This window comes from Piliocolobus tephrosceles, chromosome 8 (genome assembly GCF_002776525.5).
Source record: "Piliocolobus tephrosceles isolate RC106 chromosome 8, ASM277652v3, whole genome shotgun sequence".
Classification (NCBI taxonomy): domain Eukaryota; kingdom Metazoa; phylum Chordata; class Mammalia; order Primates; family Cercopithecidae; genus Piliocolobus; species Piliocolobus tephrosceles.
The window spans coordinates 115746121-115768731 of NC_045441.1; the positions used below are offsets into that span (position 1 = coordinate 115746121).

General features: G+C 34.6%; 1 protein-coding gene across 10 annotated transcripts in view; it reads right to left on the reverse strand.

The window, feature by feature from the left end:
- Positions 1 to 2669: 2669 nt before the first annotated feature.
- Positions 2670 to 22611, reverse strand: part of GRM8 (glutamate metabotropic receptor 8) — an 810901-nt gene continuing 790959 nt past the window's right edge. For 5 of the 10 annotated variants that reach the window (XM_031936131.1, XM_031936129.1, XM_031936127.1 and 2 more), the window contains 2 exons: positions 10180 to 10426; positions 2670 to 3245 (listed from right to left, as the gene is read on the reverse strand). In XM_031936131.1, the coding sequence (XP_031791991.1) occupies positions 3196 to 3245; positions 10180 to 10426 (297 nt within the window). In that variant the 3' untranslated portion in view covers positions 2670 to 3195. Of the gene's footprint in view, positions 3246 to 9255; positions 9499 to 10124; positions 10427 to 22611 lie in introns of those variants that run through there. The other 5 variants (XM_031936132.1, XM_023223470.1, XR_004229111.1 and 2 more) reach the window with 4 other exon arrangements.

Genomic DNA, 22611 nt, shown 5'->3' on the forward strand with positions numbered 1-22611 from the left:
CTGAATAAAACATCAGTACTGACTAATATAGTTTAGAAAATTGTTAATATTCTTTCTACACTGTCAAGAAATATTGGTAAATAATATATTGTGTTAAAAGGGGAAGAAAACATAAATGACAAAAACTCCTGTTCCTAGGGAGATTTCATGTAATATGGTATTTAATTTTCTAAGAAAGTTAAATCTTGTTCATCTGACATGCCACATTTTCTGTAAAAATTTATGATAAACACTAAAAATCGAGTTACTAGGTTTCTGTTCATGTTCAAAGAGTCATCCCTCATGTTTAAATTTATGAGTAGTTTTGTTTAAAAATAAGATTAGTTTGTGGCATATCAACTATCATTAATTTAGACATTTTTAAATATTAACTATTATAAGCTAGAAATATTTTAAAAACTGAGGTCAAATTTGGTCCAAGGTCACACTAATATATCTCTCATTGTCTACTAGTGACATTTGCTGAATATTACCTCAGGCTACATTTTTAGCATTCCCTCTGGCATGTTGAGATTAGATGTGACATTTCTTGGCCAGAATAAAACACAAGGTCAATTCTAAAGAATATAATAGTGCATTTTTTTCCGTGCAACTTTGCATTTGCTTATCTATAGTACACACACAGTTCATTTTAAAGCATGGGACTTACGATCCACTACTGGCACGTACTAAATCCCTCCTGCAGGATACCTCACCGCCATTGTCCTACACCTATATGACTACCTCTCAAGCCCTCAGCAAAATCCCTGAGAAAATAAACACAGTGGAAGGAAGAATTCCCCAGCCCCTACTGTAAGAGGCTGAGGGAGTTTATCCTTCCACTGGGTGAAAAAGGTGGTAGTTACATCAGCAGAATGTTTCCCACTGAGATAATGTTACAAGCGATGACTGGTATATGTAAATTCACAAGAGCTATTACTCAACTTTATTGTGAATTAAATAAGATTTTGTATAACTCCAAACAAGTGTCAATTATTTGTTAAAGTACTTAGGAAAAACAACCCGTTGGTAGGTTGGTAGTAGGAAGAAGAATTTTGAAATGTCGTGAATTATGCTTGGTATTTTATTTTTCTTCCTAGAACTTTAACATTTTTTCAAGTAACAATAATAGTGAAAACCCACATTTGGTCTGAGAGTCAGCTTAGCTCTCATAATCACCCTGTCACATCCACTGAACCTGATTAGAGTCAATTAGTACATGAAATTAGTAAATAAAAATATACTTGAGTTTTGCTCTCTGAATGAAATGCAAGGCTTATATAATTCAAGCAATTTTCTCAACCAAAAATATAGATGCTTAGTTAAAATGAAGTAAAAAACATCTTATAAACCACAAACCATCTCCAAAATGAAAAAAAAAAAAACTGTTAACTTAAAAATTAAAATACAATTATAATTACTTCTTGTATGGCTATTGGTACTGAGTGACATGACACAATATACTTAATATGCAGTAATGGGTTTATTTGCTTAGTCTAAGTCTTATCTAGAAAGGCACACCTAGAGATGGGTTTAGGATCCTGATTACAGGATTGCATTATCAGTAATTCAGATGATCTGAAAACTTGAAAATAATGCCCTTACTCCTTGATTTAAATATTATCTACGACAACCATTATTATTAGGAGAAACTAAAAAAAAAGCCAATAGATACACATTTGCTTCTATATGCAGCAATATGCCTTTGTAGCTATCTAGAAAAAGTCACTGTATGTTGAAGGAACCTGCACTATACTACTTCAAACTTCTCTATTAAATAAAGTAACTGTCAGTAACTGGGTTGAAGCTATGAAGCACAGACAGCTCTTTATATCTATAAGGAGTGCAATGAGCCATCTAAGCTAACTCAGCAGAGAGAATATTCACTAACAAAATGATTGTGGAGACCCATTGACTTGATAGATGTCTGGGATCGTATGGCATAGAGGAGCCCATGACAAAAATGGTAACAGATTCGAAAGCCATTATCAGCCTCCCTTTATCCATTCTGGCATGGTTTATTAGCATGAGACAGGCTCCCTGTTTCCTCTCTCTTTAATGATACTGTTCCATGAATCAATGAATGTTTTCATTTGGAAAATAAGAAAGCATTGACATGTTATCTGAACTGTGGCTCCTTTAGTGGTGCCAAGGGAATAAATATGCTAATTCTCTGCTTTGAAGAATGTACTAGGTAAGGCCCATTACTTCACTGATTTCAGTGATTTCTATACCCAGGTGAGAAAAGGTTAATACTACATACCACAGGATATTTCATTATGCAAAAGTTTTGATTTAGGAATGTAATGGGGAATTTCAGTGACATGTTTTGATGTACTTTCAAATGGTAATTTTCATATTCCATTCTCCAAAGTTTAATTCATCATTTGTTAATTAACTCAAAGCAATTTACCTCAAACTATTGCTTGATTCTTCATAAAAGAAGCAGTTACTATGAAACGCTACCACAGAAATCTTGAAATATTCACAAAGTCTTACACAAATAATGCTTTTAATATAGGAATAAAAGACAATCTTCCTCATATGCACACAAATGTACAAAAACACATTCCTCAAAGAAATATTTCCTCAGAATATCAGCGCTTTCATAGAAGGAGCTAAAAAACAGCAGAAGTGCCAACTAAAAGAAGAGTTTTCCCTAGCTTTAAAACTGGAACGAAACAACTCTCAACATTTGCAAAACATTCCTTTATTATTAGAAATAAATTATTTGTATAAAAAATTGCATGCATCAATCATTGCATTTATTTTTAGCACAACCCAGGGCTTCAATCCGGTCAGCCATTACAAGAAACAGACTCATTGTCTTATACAAGTTGAACAATGTGGGACAGGAACAGGAGTTCTCACAATCACAGAAAAATACTTACAAGAATAACATCAGACATGATTTATTTCAACAGCATTTTTTTTTCACAAGCTAACATTAGTTTTCCTTTTGTGATTTTGTTTTTTAACTGCTCATGAGTAAGCAATACTTTAGCTTGACACTCATTGGTTTTATTGTATTAAACGGGCTTCTTCACTCCCCGTTTATTGATACTTTTGGCTCATGGCTAATTTTTGTTCCTTACAAGACTATTGATTTGATTGATTGTAGTCTATGGAGATCTCCAGGAGCGAATTGTTTGCAGTCTCATGTTCATTGTTTAAGATCATATACCACATCTCTTCAGATTGTGTCATTTCCCTGTTTCAGATTGAATGATTGCTGTAGCTGATATATGTTGTCTTGGTAGAGGAAGCTGTTAAGATAAATGAGGACAAATTAAAATAGTATATAACAATACATCATTTTGCTAATATGATTTTAAAATTCAAGTCCTGTAATGACTTTTTTTTACAATATCCAGCTTTTACAGCATGTTACTCATTGTTTTCAAACCATTCTCAGTCATGCACAGCGTAATGACATTTCAGCTCGACAGCAGACCACATTATATAAAGGTGGTCCCATAAGATTATAATGGAGCTGAAAAATTCCTATCATCCAGTGCACACATAACACAACACATAACACAACGCATAATTCACATGTTTGTGGTTTGCTGTGTAAACAAATTTCCTATACTGCCAGTCATGAAAAAGCATGGCACATACAATTATATACAGTACATAATACTTGGTAATGATAACGAACGACTATGTTACTGGTTTAAGTATTTACTACACTATACTTTTTATCATTATTTTAAAGTGCACTTCTTCTACTTATACATTAAAAAGATAACTGTAAAACAGCCTCAGGCAGGTCCTTCAGGGGTATTCTCGAATAAGGCATTGCTATTCCGAGAGATGACAGCTCAATGCGTGTTATTACCCCTGAAGACCTTCCAGTGGAATAAGATGTGGAGGTGGAAGTGATATCGATAATCCTGACCCTGTGGAGGCCTAGGCTAGTGTGTGTGTGTATGTGTGTGTGTGTGTGTCTTATTTTTTAACACAAAATGTTTAAAAAGTAAAATGAATATATAAAAATAGAAAAAATTTTATCCTTGAGTAAGGGTATAAAGAAAATATTTTTTATAGCTGGACAATGTGTTTGCGTTTAAAGTTTTTATAACAAGTCAAAATTTAAAAAGAATAAAATGTTTATAAAGTAAAAAGTTATAGTAAGCTAAAATAGTATATTATTGAAAAAGGAAATGTTTAAAATAAATTTAGTGTAATCTAAGTGTAGAATTTTTATAATATCTACAGTGGCTGGGTGCGGAGGCTCACACTTGTAATCCCAGCACTTTGGAAGGCCTAGGCGGGTGGATCACGAGGTCAGGAGTTCGAGACAAGCTTGACCAGCATGGTGAAATCCCGTCTCTACTAAAAATACAAAAATTAGCCTGGTGTGGTGGCACACACCTGAATCCCAGCTACTCAGGAGGCTGAGGCAGGAGAATTGCTTGAACCGAGAGGCAGAGGTTGCAATTTACAGTACTGCCATGTCCTAGGCCTTCACATTCAATCACCACTCATTCACTTAATGACCCAGGGCAACTTCCAGTCCTACAAGTTCCATTCATAGTAAGTGCCCTATTTACACGTATACCATTTTTTATCTTGTATACTCTATTTTTACTGTGTCTTTACTATGTTTAGATATTTTTAGATATACAAATATCCACTGCATTACAATTGTGTACACAATTCAGGACAGTAACATGCTGTACAGGTTTGTAGCCTAGGTAGACTAGGCTATACCATATTGCCTGGGTGTGTCATAGGCTATACCATTTGGTTTGTGTAAGTACACTGATGTTTGCACAAAGACAAAACTGCCTAACAACACATTTCCTAGAACATGTCATTAAGTAATGCGTGACTGTAGTAGAAATTAAATAACAGCAGAAATAAAAATGCTGCAGCAATTTTAATGTCAAAGTCAGTAGCCTCATTTGTAGTATATAGATACTTACTAGCAAACTAAAAATATAAAAGTGCTAATCTTCAATATTTTGGTAAAATTTTTCATTTGCATATATGTAAAATGAAAGAACAGACCAATTATCTGTCCTACAAAATACCAAAATTATTTTTTACTACCTAAGTCAAAGACCTCAATTCTTAGAGGCTGATGTAATGACCAAAAATGTTAAGTAATTATAATCAGCTGTCCTATGAGAATGAATACATCTTCCACTTAAAAATACACAATAATCTTAGACTCTAGAAGTAAACATGCTAAAATATCAAATATATAGAATGGTAAATATGTGAATTGACATTGCGTATTTATGGTTTCTTTTGGTTTCATCAAATGGAGACAAATGAAGATATTTAAGAAAATAAAGACTCAAAAAAAGAAATGTTTAATTGTTCTGTTACCAACATGCTGTAAAGTAAAGCTCATTATTGTAAGACCATTACAGAGATATTATGCCAAATTTATACTCATGCCTAAGCTTCTGGAGAATATAAATCTAAATTCAAATAATTCCTTTGTATTTTTGAAAGATGTGATGCAATGAATCTCTGTCCTAAAATTCAAATGTGATGTCCTATTTTTTTGTGTAATCCTGGAATGAATCACAGTAAGATAAAAGCTTTACTTTAAACAGCAAAGAATGTATGTGTTTCAATATATGAATCCAATTCAGGATGAAACAGATTTTTAGAAAATAATGTATTTATTGAACATTGAATAAGACTAGAAATTGTAAAGTTCCTCCTCTGAAATAACTGACAATCAGACTCATTCCATTGTAGTGACACTATTGATGGACTAGACAAGTTCTTACCAGAGACCAAGTTCATACAAAGTTCACAACCACTAAAATTAACTCAGATAGCCCTAAGAAGTGCTACTATAGATGTGTTCTGTTATTTTTTATTTCATTGAATATTATGAGCTTCAGGCTAAAAATAGTTGACATATTTGTTTATCTTATCTACATTGCTTACCCTTCTAGGTTATTACTGTGGCACAGTGCAAAGGAAGTAGACTTTAGACCTGGTTTTAAACTACATTCTAGTCCCTGCAAAATGAGTGAAAAAAAAGTCACTGGGCCAGGTTACCGGGCCTCAGTTTTATCACTGGTTCAAAACCTACAATACTGGGTTCCTATAAGGATGAAAGCAGAATAGACTGGGATGGAACAGCTGTAATCTGGAAGAACCAATATAGAGCCAGCTTCCCTCCCTCCCTCCCTCCCTCCCTTCCTTCCTTTCTTCCTTCCTTTCCTTTCCATGAACCATACATGAGACCTAATAGAGTTGTACTTTCTACTTAACCTTTCCAAAAGGTAAAACATTTGTTACATTTGGTTTGGTATGAAGTGAAACACAATGATTTTCTATGATCACTCACTTTTACTTTTCATTCTTAATTGATATAATGCTCTCATATGCCTCTAAATTTCCTCTAAGAAAATACAATCTGTTCTTTGGTTCTGTTTTTGAAGGACTTTCATATAGTCTTCACAGACAAGATGGAGAAAAATTGTCATAAGAGTGATAAAAATGACTTTTAAAACAGTCATCCAACTTCTTGCACCGTTCAATATTTTCAACAATAACTAAAATGTAGGAAATGGTTATAAAATTTGTATACAGCTAGAAAAAGAATTATGGTTGAAATAGAGTAACAAGAGCTGACAGATATTGAACAATATAGTTTTCAGAAGATGTCCATTCGACAGATGGCAGTTTGGATCAGACCAGTTTTAAGGATCTTTCCAACTTTGGGGCTCTGTAGCTAATTAAAAATTAATATATTATTTTTTGAAGTTTTAAACATTGTTTCTAGAAAGAAAGTGGTAGGATTCTATTGAGAATTGAGAATACAATTCACAAAAGGAGAGTAATGCTAATTTTTCTACTGGTTAGAAAAGGAAGTGTAAGGCTCTGGAAACAGATGATTTAGTCAACATGAAAGCAATGATAAGGGACAAACTTTGTGGGTGGCAGATATCTCGCAAGAATCTTTATCCCAGAAGTACTATAGAGCAAAATGAATCAGAGATGTACAGATGAGTTCATAGGGAGATTTTTTTCACAGTGGTGATGAATATGCTCATATGAAAATCAGTTTTTGAGCACAGCAACAGTAAATTAATTTCCTTGTGTGCACCACACTGTGTTCATAAGCTAGAGAAAACAAATCTACCTCCAGCAGCAGCTGTTTTCATGAATTATTCATGAACATAGCTTAAAGAATACTATGTACAGCATTTGTTAATTGGGTACAGTTGGCAAAATTCATATATATCAACTTTGTTTCTAACTCCCATCACACTCTGTTGCAAAATAACACTTGACCTTTTTTAAAAATGTAAACTATAGTCTGCAAATTCAGCAACTAACACGGCACTCATTGGTTTCCCATCCAGCTTCGTATTACTTATATTTATTCTGTATAACTTTAGAAACTTTAAAATCTTGAATACAAATTTACCCTTTCATTGTAGAATGGCCATGTAAGCGAACAAAGGTGAAAAATGGTGACGTGGAGTAGGATTGTGGAAGGATGTGTAAAGATGTCATACATCTTTCTCTCCTGAATGAGTACACTGTAATCACTTTACTCGGGCCCAACTTATTCAAACCAAATTATACTCCTGTAAAAGATCAATGCACTAAAATCTCCAAAGTACAATTAAACCTTTTTTTATCAGGCAGTAATTGATATTATCTTGATTCACTTTTTGACTTTACCTGACCTTCTAAAAGTGAGCATCTGACTCCTCCAGAATATTATAGGCTTACCCTCCAAATAGGCCTTGTTTTTGCAGTCTTTCGTTCTTATTTTAGAGAAAATACAGAAATACATGCATGCTATATAATTTCCATTTCAACTCAACATTAACAGGAAATAACCAAAGGAAAACAGTATATGTATGAGATTTACTTAAACCATATGAGATTAGTTCCTATCAATACTGAGAATTTTGTTTTTCAGGGCATCTATTTATTCTTTAAAGTGTTGAAAAAGTTTATTAAATTTTTTCTCCACCACTTTCCAAAGATGAGTCTGGATGACTGGTATTTATATTACTATAAGTTTGGTTCTTTTATTTGGCAACCATATTTTATAAAGTTTTCTGGATTGCTGCTAAAAAAAAAAAAAAAAAAAAAAAAAAAAAAAAAAAAAAAAAAAAAAAACAGAGATCGAGAAAAACAGGTATAACAATAGACTCTGGTGAGTCATACTGAGAAGTGCCAGTGTTCAAATTATATCACTGGCCAACAGCAGTTTATTGGCATCCTATAATAAGTTTCAACTTCCTACACTGATGTTCTCAAGGTAGGAATAAAGATAAAATTCTGTCCTCAAATCACAAGCATTCTACTTTGATGCCTTTAATGACAGTTACAGTATACCTTTTGCTAAGAGTCGAAATAGGTTTATCATTAGTAAACTGCTTACCTATACTCAGAGATGATTGTAATGATTTGTTAATAAAGCCCATCCTTACCTTGCTTCTCATATTTCTTACTTCACAAGGTTTCATGTTTGCAGAAAGGTGAATATGTGGGGGGTGTTTGTGAAATTCTTGTAAAGTTCATTTCTCTACATGTGACTAAATTTGGTATTGGTGACCTGAAGGTAATCTTTTTAGAACCAATCTGGCTAATGACTCCAGGTAAGCTGACAGTAACTGAAACCAATATGTCTAATTAAGCAATGCTAATTAACTATCACAGGATAGTTCTGTGTATGGTAAATTAGAGTAGACAATGTTCATCCAGAAATCTTGATAGAAAAGAAGGTTTGTAGATGGAATGTAGACCATAAGTTGCTATAATAATTAAACCAAATAAAATTAATTTTTAGTTTTTTCTTGTATTTAGTGTGAAAAGTATAGAGAATAGGGGATACAGACTGCTGGATGAATATGAGAGGAAGAGAATATTTTTGCATAGGATTTTGTCCTTAATTACTGAATGCCTGGCTGGGTGTGGTAACTCACACCTGTAATCCTAGCACTTTTGGAGACTTAGGTGGGAGGATCACTTGAGCCTAGGAGTTAGAGACCAGCCTAGGCAACATAGTGAGACCTTGTCTCTACAAAACAAACAAACAAACAAACAAACAAACAAAATTAGCTGGACATGGCGGCACATGACTGCAGTCCTAGCTATTTGGAAGGCTGAGGTGGGAGGATCACTTAAGCCCAGTAGGTAGAGGCTGCAGTTAGCCTAGATCATACTACTGCACTCCAGCCTGGGAAACAGAGCAAGCTCCTGTTTCAAACAGAAAAAACAAATATTGAATACCTATGCTATATTCCAAAAGACTGGAAGCCACTCTAACACAAGTACCTTCGCTTTTCTTTCATCTGTAGAACCTAGTAAGGTCAAGTTTTTGATTCATCTGTAGAACCTAGTAAGGTAAAGTTGTAATGTTTACCATATTCAGCTTTCTGGTATTTTACCATACAAATCTTCAATCTATATTTGCCACTCTTTCATAGATACCACGATGGGCTTCAATAGATCAGTTAAATTCTACTGGTTGAGCACAGATTTCTGTGTATTGTTATCATGTGCTCCTTCCTGGGTGGACTGTAGAGAAGAAAATAGGTAAAGAAAAGAAAAAAATGGAAAGGTGGCTGTAGAAAATATTCTGTTTCCAGGATCATGAGCCTTTTAAGAAGAACTTTAATTATCTTAATATATCCAAGAAGGGAAGTCAAGAGAAGCCCTCAGGAAGCCCAAGGAAAGGGGACCACGTGGGAGAAACAAGTATTGACTGTGACTTAACTAAATGTATTGGCTAACTAGAGTTCTCATTTTCCTAAAGGCACAAATAATATCATTTATTTGTGTAAGATCTGTAGTAGCATAGTCCATAAATATCAGTAAACTACTGATACTATAAAAAGCACCCAATATTGAACAAGAAAAATTGTGGAATTGTTTCTAAGTACTAAAATACAACTTTTATTAAAAGATGATGCTTTCAAATATCAAGCTTCATAATGCTTCAAAAGAAAGATATGAAATGTCATGCTTTGTAAAAGAGATTTTGTGAGAAAGTTTGTACTCCGTAGAACAGCCTCTCATCTTGAGACCATTTGCTTTTAACCAAATGGTTCTAAATGTGATGGTGTAACAGTATGTGGGTACCACCATGCCCCTGGAAACATGTAGTACAATCCCCAAGACTAGGAGAAGAATGTTCAACGTACATCTATTAGGAAGTGCTCCCGCTCTTGACCATCGGAAAGTCTACAGATGACTTACTGTTGGTTTCAAGACTCTCACAGAGTTCACTTTTCACCTCGCCATTTGGTCTGTCATTTCCTTTTTGGATCAGTTTGCTTTGCATGGTGGCAGCTGTCACCACAGCCTTGAAGCTCCTTTTGCGTTTTTGAACATTCTGTTCTGGATGAAAAATTATAATATAAACCTTGGGCATATAGAGCATGCCCAGAGACACTGAAGCACTTAAACTCATGGAGACAGTAAGTGTTGTTGTCTGGATGTACATCTGAGGGGAGAAGAAAAAAAGAATAACTATTGGTAAGCCTAACAGTAGGAGATACAGCAAATAACATACCATTTTCTAAAATTGTTCCAGCTTCTCTGCTAAAGGCACATTAAAAGGCATTTATTGAAATTGTCCTTAATTATAGTCAATTATTCCTGTATCCTAACCTGCAAATGTAAATGAATAAGGTTATTTTTTAAACTGAACCCAATTTCTTACAATAAAAATACAAACAACCAAGCTGGTGGAGCTTATTTTCCTTTTTAGATTATAAATAAACATACGTAAGGAAGGCGACCAAACCAGTCTGGCAAAACACTAACACTTAATGCCACACAAACCTTCTTTAGAAGGTACTAGTGGGCCAAGTGTTATTTTAGCAGTAAGTTTAACCCAGAAGGTAAGTATATATAGTGAAATAGAGTGGGAGGGCAACATTCCAGAACATCACTATTACACACCAGTGCTTGAAGAATGCTAGCGGCTGCATCTTCACATCATTACATAAGTCCAACTACCAAATATAATAAATCACAAGCATGTCATAAGGGCTGGATTTTTTTAACAATCCCTCTAAAGAACACTTCCAGAAGGTTCTCAATGATAGCATCATATCAAAATAAGTCAGTTGTTTTTAAAAAATATGTAAGATCTCCTCACTCTAAGATATATGCACTGGGGATATGGTCCTGGACACTGCATTTTGAAATTCTCCCCCGGTGCTCATTGCTTGCCCTTATCTCACTGAAATTGACTGCTCTGATACTTACAGAGAGAGGGATCTTTCTGGAAGGCTTTGCTTTCTACAACCTAGAGGTTAAGAATCTGAAAAAAACCAAAGCTAAAAATCACTGCTTTGGCTTTTTTTTTTTTTTTTTTTTTTTCTTTTTGGTTATGGTATGGAAGCAGAAACAGCATTATTTCCTTCTTTACAAACAGAAACAAAAAACTTTGATCTGGTTTCATTTTTCATGTCCTGAGTTCAAAATAGAATTTTCCCCAAATAACTTGGGATACTGAGGTCACGGAGAAACCACATCTTAAGACTGTAAACAGATTCTCCCTTTGTCATATCTACAACCCTCGTTAATAGATCTGTTCACTCTATTTACATCGCTGAATATTCTAAACCTGATTAGTTGGATTTTTAAAATATGTTTTAATCTGTTATTCTTTCTAAAATGTATCATACTAGTTAGATTTCATCTGGCAGTCCTCAAGATCAAACTAATTGTGTCCTTTTAAATGAAGGAACAACAACAAAAAAACAAAAAACAACAAAAAAAATTCACCCTCAAGGGTAAATAACTGAACCAGCATTAGTGTTGCCTTTTCCTAGAGGAGGTTTCTCTTAACAGATGGCAAAACCTTGAGGTAAAGAACTGTCCAAACCATGAGCAGGATGTGAGGCACAAGTTAAGAGACTGTCTTTGGATATAAAATCATACCATGCACATTGCTGAATTTACTGTCCAATTCATCTACCACTAAGGCTGTCCTTGCATGAGAGACCATTGTAAGCCTGGAAAACCCTTTAACAAGATTTACTACAAAGTTTACATGATCTACTACAATTAAGATCATCCCAATGAAATAGGGATATGTATCTTTACAGCTCCTAAATCTCCCTAAGCTTTGCCATCTACTTTTAAGCAACTTGTTATTGTAAACATTCCTAAGCTTCTGTAGTGTTGGTTAATCTTTTTTGAATTCCTGCTTAATTTTAAGCTAGCATTGCTGCAAAAACCTACATAGAAAATGCACTGAAGAGAGAGGACATAAAGGTAAGAAAAGAATGTGGCAAAGTACAAACTACACCCATACATGTTCCAATGCCACTCAAAGAAAACCATCAGTTTTGTTCCAGTCAGACTCTTTCACATCAATTTAGCCTAAAAACAAACAAACAAATCCAATGTTGAAACAGCCATAAAATGATGGGAACACCTATACTGATTAGTTGGATTTTTAAAATGTGCCTTAATCTGTTAGTCTTGCTAACATGTATAGTACTAGTCCAAATAGTATAAAAATATTTTTGTAATAAGCATCCTATAAATTTTCTCTGCTACCAAAAACACAAATGATAATAGTCTGCTCTTATTTGGAATAACTTCTGTGATATATGGTAAATTTAATCCTGCTAAATATTAGACATGAAGAGGACTCTGGAATGCTAGCTTCCTCGTTAAATAAATTACCGCAATCTATCCTTTTGGCAAGCCAACTCAATGAAAGATGTAATAAACACAGACATTAGAATTAAATAGTACCATGGTTAGTGTAGCAAGCTCTTTATTAGATGCTATACTTTCAAATTATACCAAAATGCTGATCTTGATTATGTACTTTCTTAAAACAGCTTCTGAAAATTTTTAATGTGAGTTTAATACAGGAAAGGCATCTAACAAAATCCTTAGCAAACTAACACAAGAATAGAAAACCAAATACCGCTTGTTCTCACTTATAAGTGGGAACTAAATGATGAAAACACATGGAGACATAAAGGGGAACATCACACACTGGGGCCTTTTGGAGGGTGGAGGGTGTGAGGAGGGAGAGGATCAGGAAAAATAATAACGGGTACTAGGCTTAATACATGGGTGATAAAAGTAATCTGTACAACAAACCCCTGTGACACAAGTTTACCTATATAACAAACCTGTACTTGTATCCCTGAACTTAAAATACAAGTTAAAAAATCCACAAAATCATACCCTAAAGTCCACAACCTTACAGTGGCCTAGCATTTGTTACAGGACCATGGACTATGTATGATTAGACTGAGTTTTTGAAATTCATCTTTGAAAACATCATACATGTCATAACCTCAATGAAAGCAGTAACAGCAAAGCAAGCAAAGAAATATAAATGCCACCTACTGTCATTTTAGAGAAACTCAATCCTTAATAGCATGGATTATAGAATTCTGAATATCTCCCATATTGAATAAGAAGTTGAGAGACTATGTTTAACATTGGAAAATGAGCTCTTGATTTTTTAAAATGCATGGATTTTTGTATACCTATAGAAAATTCTAATTACTTGAGCCATACAGGAACATAAAAGTTAAAAAAAAAACCCACAAAATCATATTGTGTGATAAAATAATCTGTACAACAAACCCCCATGACACAAGTTTACCTATATAACAAACCTGTACTTGTATCCCTGAACTTAAAATAAAAGTTAAAAAAAACACACACAAATTATACCCTAAAGTCCACAACCTCACAGTGGCCTAGCATTTCTTACAGGGCCATGGAAGGAATACGTTCCAGTAGACTGGGTATGAACTCTGGAACCACCACTTATATACATTTTTTTAAAAGATAAAGTTTACAGCGAAACTCTAGAGTTACTTTCTGGGTGATAAAAGCCCCCAAACCAACCTACCAGGCTACAATCCAAACTAATGAATCTTCCCTGGTTAATTGGACAAATACGTTATCTTATTTTCTTCTCTGAACAGTAAGTTCTTATCTATGTCACGGGGTGAGTTTGGCAGTAACACTTTTCTCATAGAGGAGTTACAGGGTAGAATGATATATTTATAAAATCTCTTATAGATACAAGATAGCTCAAGAAACATTCTTTACCCTACAACTTTGCATCTAAATAGATGCTAACGAAGTATCCTTCCAGGAGTACAGGGCAAAGGAGGGACCAATTAGACACTTATTCAAACCAGACAGTTTCGTTTAGAGAAGAGCTGATAGCCAGGCTCTGACTACATGATGTCGAGGAAAAAGGCCTTTGTAATCTCACTTCAATGTAGACAGAATAAAATTTTGTCCAAATGTGAACTCAAAACCATATTTATTGCCTGGGCAATATTCTTAGAATAATATAAGAGCTCTTTATCTCAAAGTTACAGCTCATCAGAATGCAGAAGGGGACTGTATTAACTCCCACTAACCCACAAAAATTCAAGAGATGCTAGCAATGATACTGGATATGTTAATAATAATCTTCTCTTTCCCAGCCTGCTCTTATGTGCTCCCTACTGGCCCTGTCACTCCAAAATACTAACACGCAGAGGATGGGGACTATCTTTTTTATCACACGCACTGATGGCTTATTACTCTGTCTCCATGCCCCATGGACATTTTGAACCTGAAGCAGTCAGATGCACTGAAGCAGATTTAAGCAATCTCTAGATAAGCCAGGGGTTAGCTGTGACAATGGAGCATACTAATATGACATTTTTTCTGGGACCTATTACAGTCACCTCTTCAAACTCTGAATAGGCCATTTGTACATATCAAGGTCTACTCAATGTAGGTCATGACGTGGAATCATTTAGACTCCAGGAAGAATGAGGAGGGAGAAGAGCATATTTTTCCAAGATAAAGGTCAGTCTTTTGCTTTCAACCAGCTACCAGTGCACAGACCGCCACAGACTCTGACAGCCAACCTGGTATGTTTGCAACCCCTTAGCAACTAAGGTAAACTATTATGAAACCTAACACTCAAAGCAACCTTATGCCACTTGATAAGAAACAGATTCAGTATTTATTCCTGAATATTTCTGTTTTGCCCTCGATGGTTTATCTTCCCACTTTGTTTTAGTCACCAGGTTCTGTTTGGCTGCTTTGCATACCACTTGACCAGTTACAAAGCTACACTCACACTGACAGCCTGTATTTCTCTGCTTCTGTTTCTACTTCCTCATCTGCATGTCTGCCCAAGTGAAACTTGCACCAAAAAATGGGTTTTCTTTTGCTTTTTAGCAGACAATGGACTTCAAAATACCATTTACTACTAGAAGTGATTTTTTTTTTTTTTTTAAGATGAAGAAGTTTATAGAGAAACTGGAGTTGCCCTGTGGGTGATAACACCCCAAATCAATCTGTCATGCAAAAGTCCAAACTCATAAAATTCTCCTAGCAATTGAAATTTTCAAAAACCAGAGGCAACCATTCAGCTTTGCTGGCTGAGCCTGGAACCACTACCAAGCTCATATCAAATGTTTTTATTTTGTTTCTGTCTTGTTTACATTAAATATCTTCCTAGTTTCACTGCTTAGTCCTTTTCTCTCTGTCTCTTGCTCACTTGCTGATCATATTTAGAATTATACACTTAAACCAAGACAGGCTTCATGGGCGTGCGCTTGTACACAAGACTCTGTACTAGGAGGACCCCATGCTTGGTTTAATGCTCTGCTGCGAATGTTTTGAAATCTGTAATAATTGTTAGACTCCTGCATTTTCATTTCTTACTGGGTTCCACAAATTATATAGCTAGTCCTCTTTTAAAAATCACTTATACACTGACAAATTCCAGGCTTTTCTTAGGAAGGGCATTTGCCTTTTGGGTCACTCTCTTCGGTGTCTGACAGCATCTGAAACGTAACAAGCCTCTGATTCCCAATCTTCATCCCTAAACTTGATCTCCCAGTGGTCTATCTTATCTCATTAATTCCATGCTTCTAGTTCTTGGGGGAGGGGGTGGACAGGGAACTTGAAATTGTCTTTTACTTCTTTTTTATACTTCCACCCAATCTATGACCAAATCCTATTGATTCTACCTTCAAAATTTGCTCAGAACTTTCAGAATGTCTCCACTGGTGTTACATTGCTCAGAACCATCATCATCTCTCATTTGGATCAGTACTGCAACTGTCCTAGTGTTCTCTTTCCTGCTGCCCTTGCTCTCTTCTGTGTGAGCATTTGATTGATCCTAACACAGAAGCTAGAATAATCCCATTATCCATAAACCAAATTAGGTCACTCCTACTCTCCAAAGCCTACTCTCCAATGACATCCCATTGATGATATCTTTATAATGGTCCACAAGATCCTCTGATTTACTCTTTTTTTTAAACTCATTCTCTTCCACCCATACTGGCTCCCTGGCTGATCTTGGAAAATACCAGCCATGCTTCTACTTTCAGACTTTTATATCAGGTGGCTTGCCTCTTCACTGCCTCCAGGTCTTTACTGAAATGCTCTAACTCAGTGAGACCTTTCCTGAACACACCTCAGAAAATTGTAACCCCCAACCTTCTACCAGTATTCCTAGCTTTCTTACACTCCTTAGTACCTAACACATTATATCCTAAAAGTCTATATATTTTACTTATTTAACATACGTGGTATCTGTTTCCCCTAGCTAGAATAAAAATTCCATGAATATTGGGAATTTTACTTATGTTGTTCTTGGCTGTAAACTCAGCACTTAGAAAATTGTCTGGATAACAGACATTCTCTACAATCTTTTGAGTTGGTGTGGGTTCAGACTCCCAAATTTGGGTTCTAAGGAACATAACTCATGTATTTCCAAGAAGGAAAAACACAACAGATATTAAAACTAGAAAACATCAGAAAACTGAAGGACTGGAAGACTCCATTCCTTTTCATAGCGACCTCTAGGCTGGGAGAGAAATGTAATCTTGGGCAGATAAACATAATGCCCTTTTAAACAGTCAACTTGGTAATAATGGGCCCTTTTGCTCTTGATAAGCAATGAAAAGCATAATTCAAAGTCAGTGGTTTTCACTTTGGGAATAGGAGAGCTCTGAGCTCTGCCCTCAATACCTTCCCAAGTTAACTGTATAACTAGGGTCTCAGTTCTCAATTCACACTACTTCTAAGCTTTCAAAGACTTAAATCAAAGGATTTAATGAGACAATGTATATAAACATTGGCATAGAGCCTGGGATATATTAATTAATAACGGATAGCTCTTATTATCATTATTTAACCTTGACAACCTGTTCTCTATTCATCTTCCTTTATTCTCCACACCAGAAACACTTAACACTACTTCTCTCTCAAAATCAGCTTCAAGACTTTTAGCCTTTATAACAGAAACACACACACACACAAGCAAAAAGGTTTATTCATAAGGAAACATACTTTGTGGGAAACTTTAGAGTCACCACAGCAAAGAATTATAGTCCAATTTAACTCTGGGAAAAATCACCATCCTGAGTGTTGTGTTTCTCCTGTCAGGTAGAAATCACAGTGCTGCGGACCCAGCAGCAGGTCAGATACACTGCACTGTGTTTTCATTAGTGGAGGTGGAGATCAGTTGTCTGTAATCCATTTGCAGTCACTTATCACATCCCCTTTTGGCTCAGGACATATACTTGCAACATGAAGAGTCAAAATCAAAAGCTATGAATGAAGAATTGTGAAGGAAGACTATAGATGCAGAGCAGGGCTTGTTCTCCCTCCTGTGAGGTCTTTCTGAATCCTTCACCTTGGAATGATTGGGCGAGGTGGAAACCAGCTGAAGAGAATGATACAGTATCAACCAACAAGCAGAATATCAGCTTCTCTAATGATAGGAAAGAACCATGTAAGTAAGCTCAAGATCTGTTAAAGAAGGAAAAACATCTATCTGATTTATAACGATTATCACTAAACATAAGTGATCTTTAACATTTGGATTAGTAAATAATTTGTTTTTATTAAAACCTGATGGAAAATTTGAAAACAGAGTAAATTTTTAAAAGTATGGCATTATTAAATAAAATGTGGTCTTTCATTTTCAATTATTATATATGAGAATTATTTACAGAAATATAGTAAATAATCAGTAATGTTGCATTTTCTACTGGGATATGTATATGAAAATTAATACACAGTGTCTACTCTCTCAGTGCTTATTAATTCCTCCTTTACAGGTATTTTTGCTCATGTTTCCTTCGTGCATTTCTGCTTCCATGGTACCTTTTGGCCCTGTATCACCGCAGCAGCATGGTCAGAACTGGGAATAAGAGTAATGGGGATGTCTGTAATTATTATCATTTGAACACATATCAAAATATAGCAAAAGATATTTTCAGGTACAGAACAAATAAATAAAAGTATAAATTACTTTAGAAAGAAGCAAAGAAGAGGAAACAATTGTTTTAGGAACAAAATTTATCTCTGAACTATATTTTAAAGTATGTCTATCTCTATCTATCTGTCTATAGTTCTAGAAGCCAGGGAAAAAAGAAAATACGTTGAATCCTATATTTATCACTGCCTAGAGATGAAAGCTTTGCTAGAATTTAAATTTTAAGCTAAATAATAAATTCAGGTTGCGTTATCTAAGGAAAGTTGGTAAAATTATGAAAATTGTTTCAACTGTAGTTTTGCGAAAGGCACTAAATCTTGATCAAGTAGATATTTTCTCTATAACGCTTTTTAAAGACAAAATAATTGATTCAGTAACTCAGCACAGGTGCTTTTGTGGACGCACAGGGTGTTTTAAAAGTGCTATTTTTTTTTTTTTCTGGTGATATCCCTTAATATAGGAGGAATCAAGAAGAATGGTGTTATGGGCTGAATCGTGTCTCCTCCAAAATTTGTATCTTGAAGGCCTAACCCCCAGTACCTCAGAATGTGACTGCATTTGAAGATGGGGTCTTTAAAGAGGTAATTAAGCTACAATCAGGTCATTTTAGTGGTCCCTAATATCATATGACTAATGTGCTTATAAGAAGAAGAAACTGGGACACAAGACACACAGAAGGAAGATCACGTGATAATACAGGGCAAAAGATGGCCATCTACAAGCCATAGAGAGATGCCTCAGAAGAAACCAAGCTTGCTGACACCTTGATCTCAGACTTCTAGTATCCAGCACTATGAGAAAATTAATTTCTGTTGTTTAAGCCACGCTGTGTGTGATACTTAGTTATGCCAGGCCTGGAAAACTAATAGGAATGGGGAGTTAATATCACTGAAAAAGTTCTGAAAGTTCTGTGATAGTAGTTGGTTGTGGTTAAATATACCAATAGAATCTCAAAGATGTCTGATATTGAATAAAACTATGAGTTTAGATAGTGTACGATAACTACAACCACAAACAACATCTATGAATTATTGAGGATCAGGTACAGCATTATGCCAAAACTTTTATGCACTTATTTAACCCCTCACACTAATCCTGTAAGGTAGGAATGAATAAGTCTATTTTTGAGAATTACACAGTCACGAAGAAGTCATTTTTGAGACACAGTCATTTTTGAAAAGTCATACAATACATGAAAATAAAGTGTAGCTTCAAACTGAGGTTTCTCTAATTTGAAAGCCCATATCCTTACCACACACCATCTGGCCCCCATAAATACACCAAGAAGTGAAAGAGCAGGATTAATATGACTTGAGTCCTCTCCAAATCAGAAAAGCATCCTTTTTCTAATAGATTTGGGCCAAATTTCTTCTAAATGATAGAGGCACAGTTAAAGCACTCCAATTAATACTTAGTTGCACATTTAGATGGTTTCTGCTGTTATTAATCAGCTACTTTCTTCATAAATAAAAACCTCATGTGGATCCTAGAGCAGCTCTGGCTTTCTTAGAACTATATCTTGTTAAGCTTGACAAAATAATCTAGCTGAGAATATGGGCCCGAAGAGCTGGATAAGTTACTCTTTTAAATGATGTTTAGCATTGATTTGCACTGGGCTGGAGCAGAAAAGTGTCTGATGAACCACTGACCACCAGAAGGAACAGGGATTCTCTACATTCAGAAGACAAGTTGCCAGCACAGTGTTGCTGCATAGGCACCATTCCACCTCTATAGCACCAGAGACAGGCTATTGATAATACAGCAGGCAGGCAAAGTTGGATTCAAATACAGATGAACTGACAACCAAGAATTAGCAAATACTTGAGGAGAACTAAGACACCTTACAAAGAGAATAATATACAAAAATAGATCCAGTAGAGCTAAAGAAGGAAGACAGTGGAAATAACATTATTGTTATCTTAGAGAAGTTTTGAAAAAATTACAAATCCATAAAAATATCAAATAAATTCATAGAAACTAGCATTTTAATCATTAAAATAGCATTAGGAGATATACCTAATGTAAATGATGAATTAATGGGTACAGCACATCAACATGGCACATGTATACATATGTAACAAACCTGCATGTTATGCTCATGTACCCTAGAACTTAAAGTATAATCAAAAAATAAAATAAAATCTCAATAGATGAAGGAATTCTGATTCTGGCTATGGAGGAGTAGCTATAATCAAACCAAACCAACTTCTGAGAATAACTATAAAACAATCATAAAGTTAAGAAAAAATAAGACTATTTGGAAGCATCAGAGGAGAACCAAGGTAGCCAGGACTCAGGGGGCCAAGATCCTAGGAAGGAAAAAGAAAGCACATTGACATACGTACAGCACTCTCCACTGCTTCTTATTCCCAGGTAACATACTGATTCTACATAGGAAAGACAGAAATCTTTAGATAGACCTGTCAGCAGCCTCATGGACTAGAGAGATAAAATCTGGAATTTGGAGTTATCATTGCAGTCAAGACTTAAGGACCCACAATTCTAGGGTACTACAGAGAAGTAAACCTGGTATTTTACACCATTGTTTTCCTTGAGACTTTGCTGAATCCTAAGTGTAAGAAAGCAGCAAGCTAAAAAACAAAAACAAACAAACAAAAAAAAACATAATTTAGATTCAGAGAGAATTCAGTTAGAATTCAGGTCCACGGAGGAGAATAATTACTCATAAACATATCAGACATTTAGCTAATATATCTAAAGGGATATTGCCGAGGAGTAAAGGTAAATCAGAAATAGACAAATCCATAAAAACCTGAAACTTATCCTCAAATTATCCCAATCCCAGATTATATCAAGGTGAAATGCCTTGGTATATATATTTCAATTGCTGACTAGTAGAAAATTGAAGGTTCTCTAGAGGGAAATAACAATATATATAACATCTACATTTTTAAAAAACGTACAATGTCAGGTATTCAATAAAAGATGACCAGCCAGGCATGCTAGGACACAAAAACAAATGACCAAAAACCAAGGGCAAACAACAACAAAAACTAAACAGGTGATAGAAATGGTGCCACAGATGATCAGATACCAGGCTTCTCAGACAAAACTTTAACATAAATGTATTGAAGAAAATACATAATAAGATATTTTCGCCAGAGGACTGGAGTGTGTGTGTGTGTGTGTGTGTGTGTGTGTGTGTGTGTGTATTCAAGTCAAAAATTATAGGAGTGAAAAATATAATAATTGAATTGAATAGATGAGTTTAATAACAAATTAGCTACAGGGAAGGAAATGACTGATGACCTGAAAGAAAATCAGTAAAAAATCAGTAAAAAAAAATCCACAGTGAAGGATGGAGACTATAAATATTTTTAAAATCCAGAAAGAAATTATTGGAGATATATAAAACATGATACAAATTTGAATAAATATGAATCTGAAGTCCTAGAGAGAAAGGAGAGATATAACAGGTAAAAAGAAACACCTAAAGGAGACAATGGACAATAATTTTTCAAAACTTATGAAAAATAATCTATTAAATTGTACAGAAAAAAATTATCAGATGGCCACATTCTGGGAAATCCTACAAATTTTCAAGGATTTAAATACAGGGTATGCTATTTGACTAATGTGAAATCAGATTAGAAAATAGAACTAGGTGGGAAATAAATAACAAATACATAATTAAACAATACATTTCTAAATCACTCTTAAGTCAAAAGAAAAACAATGGAAATTGCAAATATTTTGAACTGCATAATAATCAAGATACAACATATCAAAAGTCATGGTATATAGCTAAAGCAGACACGAAAGAAGAACTCTTGATATGATTATTCATCTTAAAAAATTAAAGGGAGAGAAAATTAAATCTAATCAATATAGAAGGAAGAAAATAATAAAGATAAACGTCAATAAAACAGAATACAAATGTAACATAAAGAAAATCAACAAAGCTAAAAAAAAATCTTTGGAAAGACTATAAAATTAAACCACTCACAAGGTTGACCAACAAAACAAGAAGCAAGACACAAATTGCCAATAATTTGGTAATTATTCCTAAAAAGGGAAGAAGATGTGATATAAGATTTTTAAAATATGCCAGTGAATTAGTTCTAAATGTTGTTAGCCAAAAAGAAAAAAAATAGTGAAAGTATATGTTTAAGGTTTAAAGGCAACTTAGAAAAAAATGAAAATAGGATCTAAAACTCCTGAACTATCAAATGAAGAAAAAAAGAGAAAATTTGATCAGTTAAAATAATTTCAGAGAAGACAAAAAAAGAAACATGAGAACATAGTAAAAAGAAAACAGAAAACATTAGCAAACATAAATCAGTAATTTTCATAATAAAGACTAAATTCCCCATTTAAAAATAGATATTATCATCTTTGATTTTAAATTGTATTCTCAAAAAGAGAAAAGTATA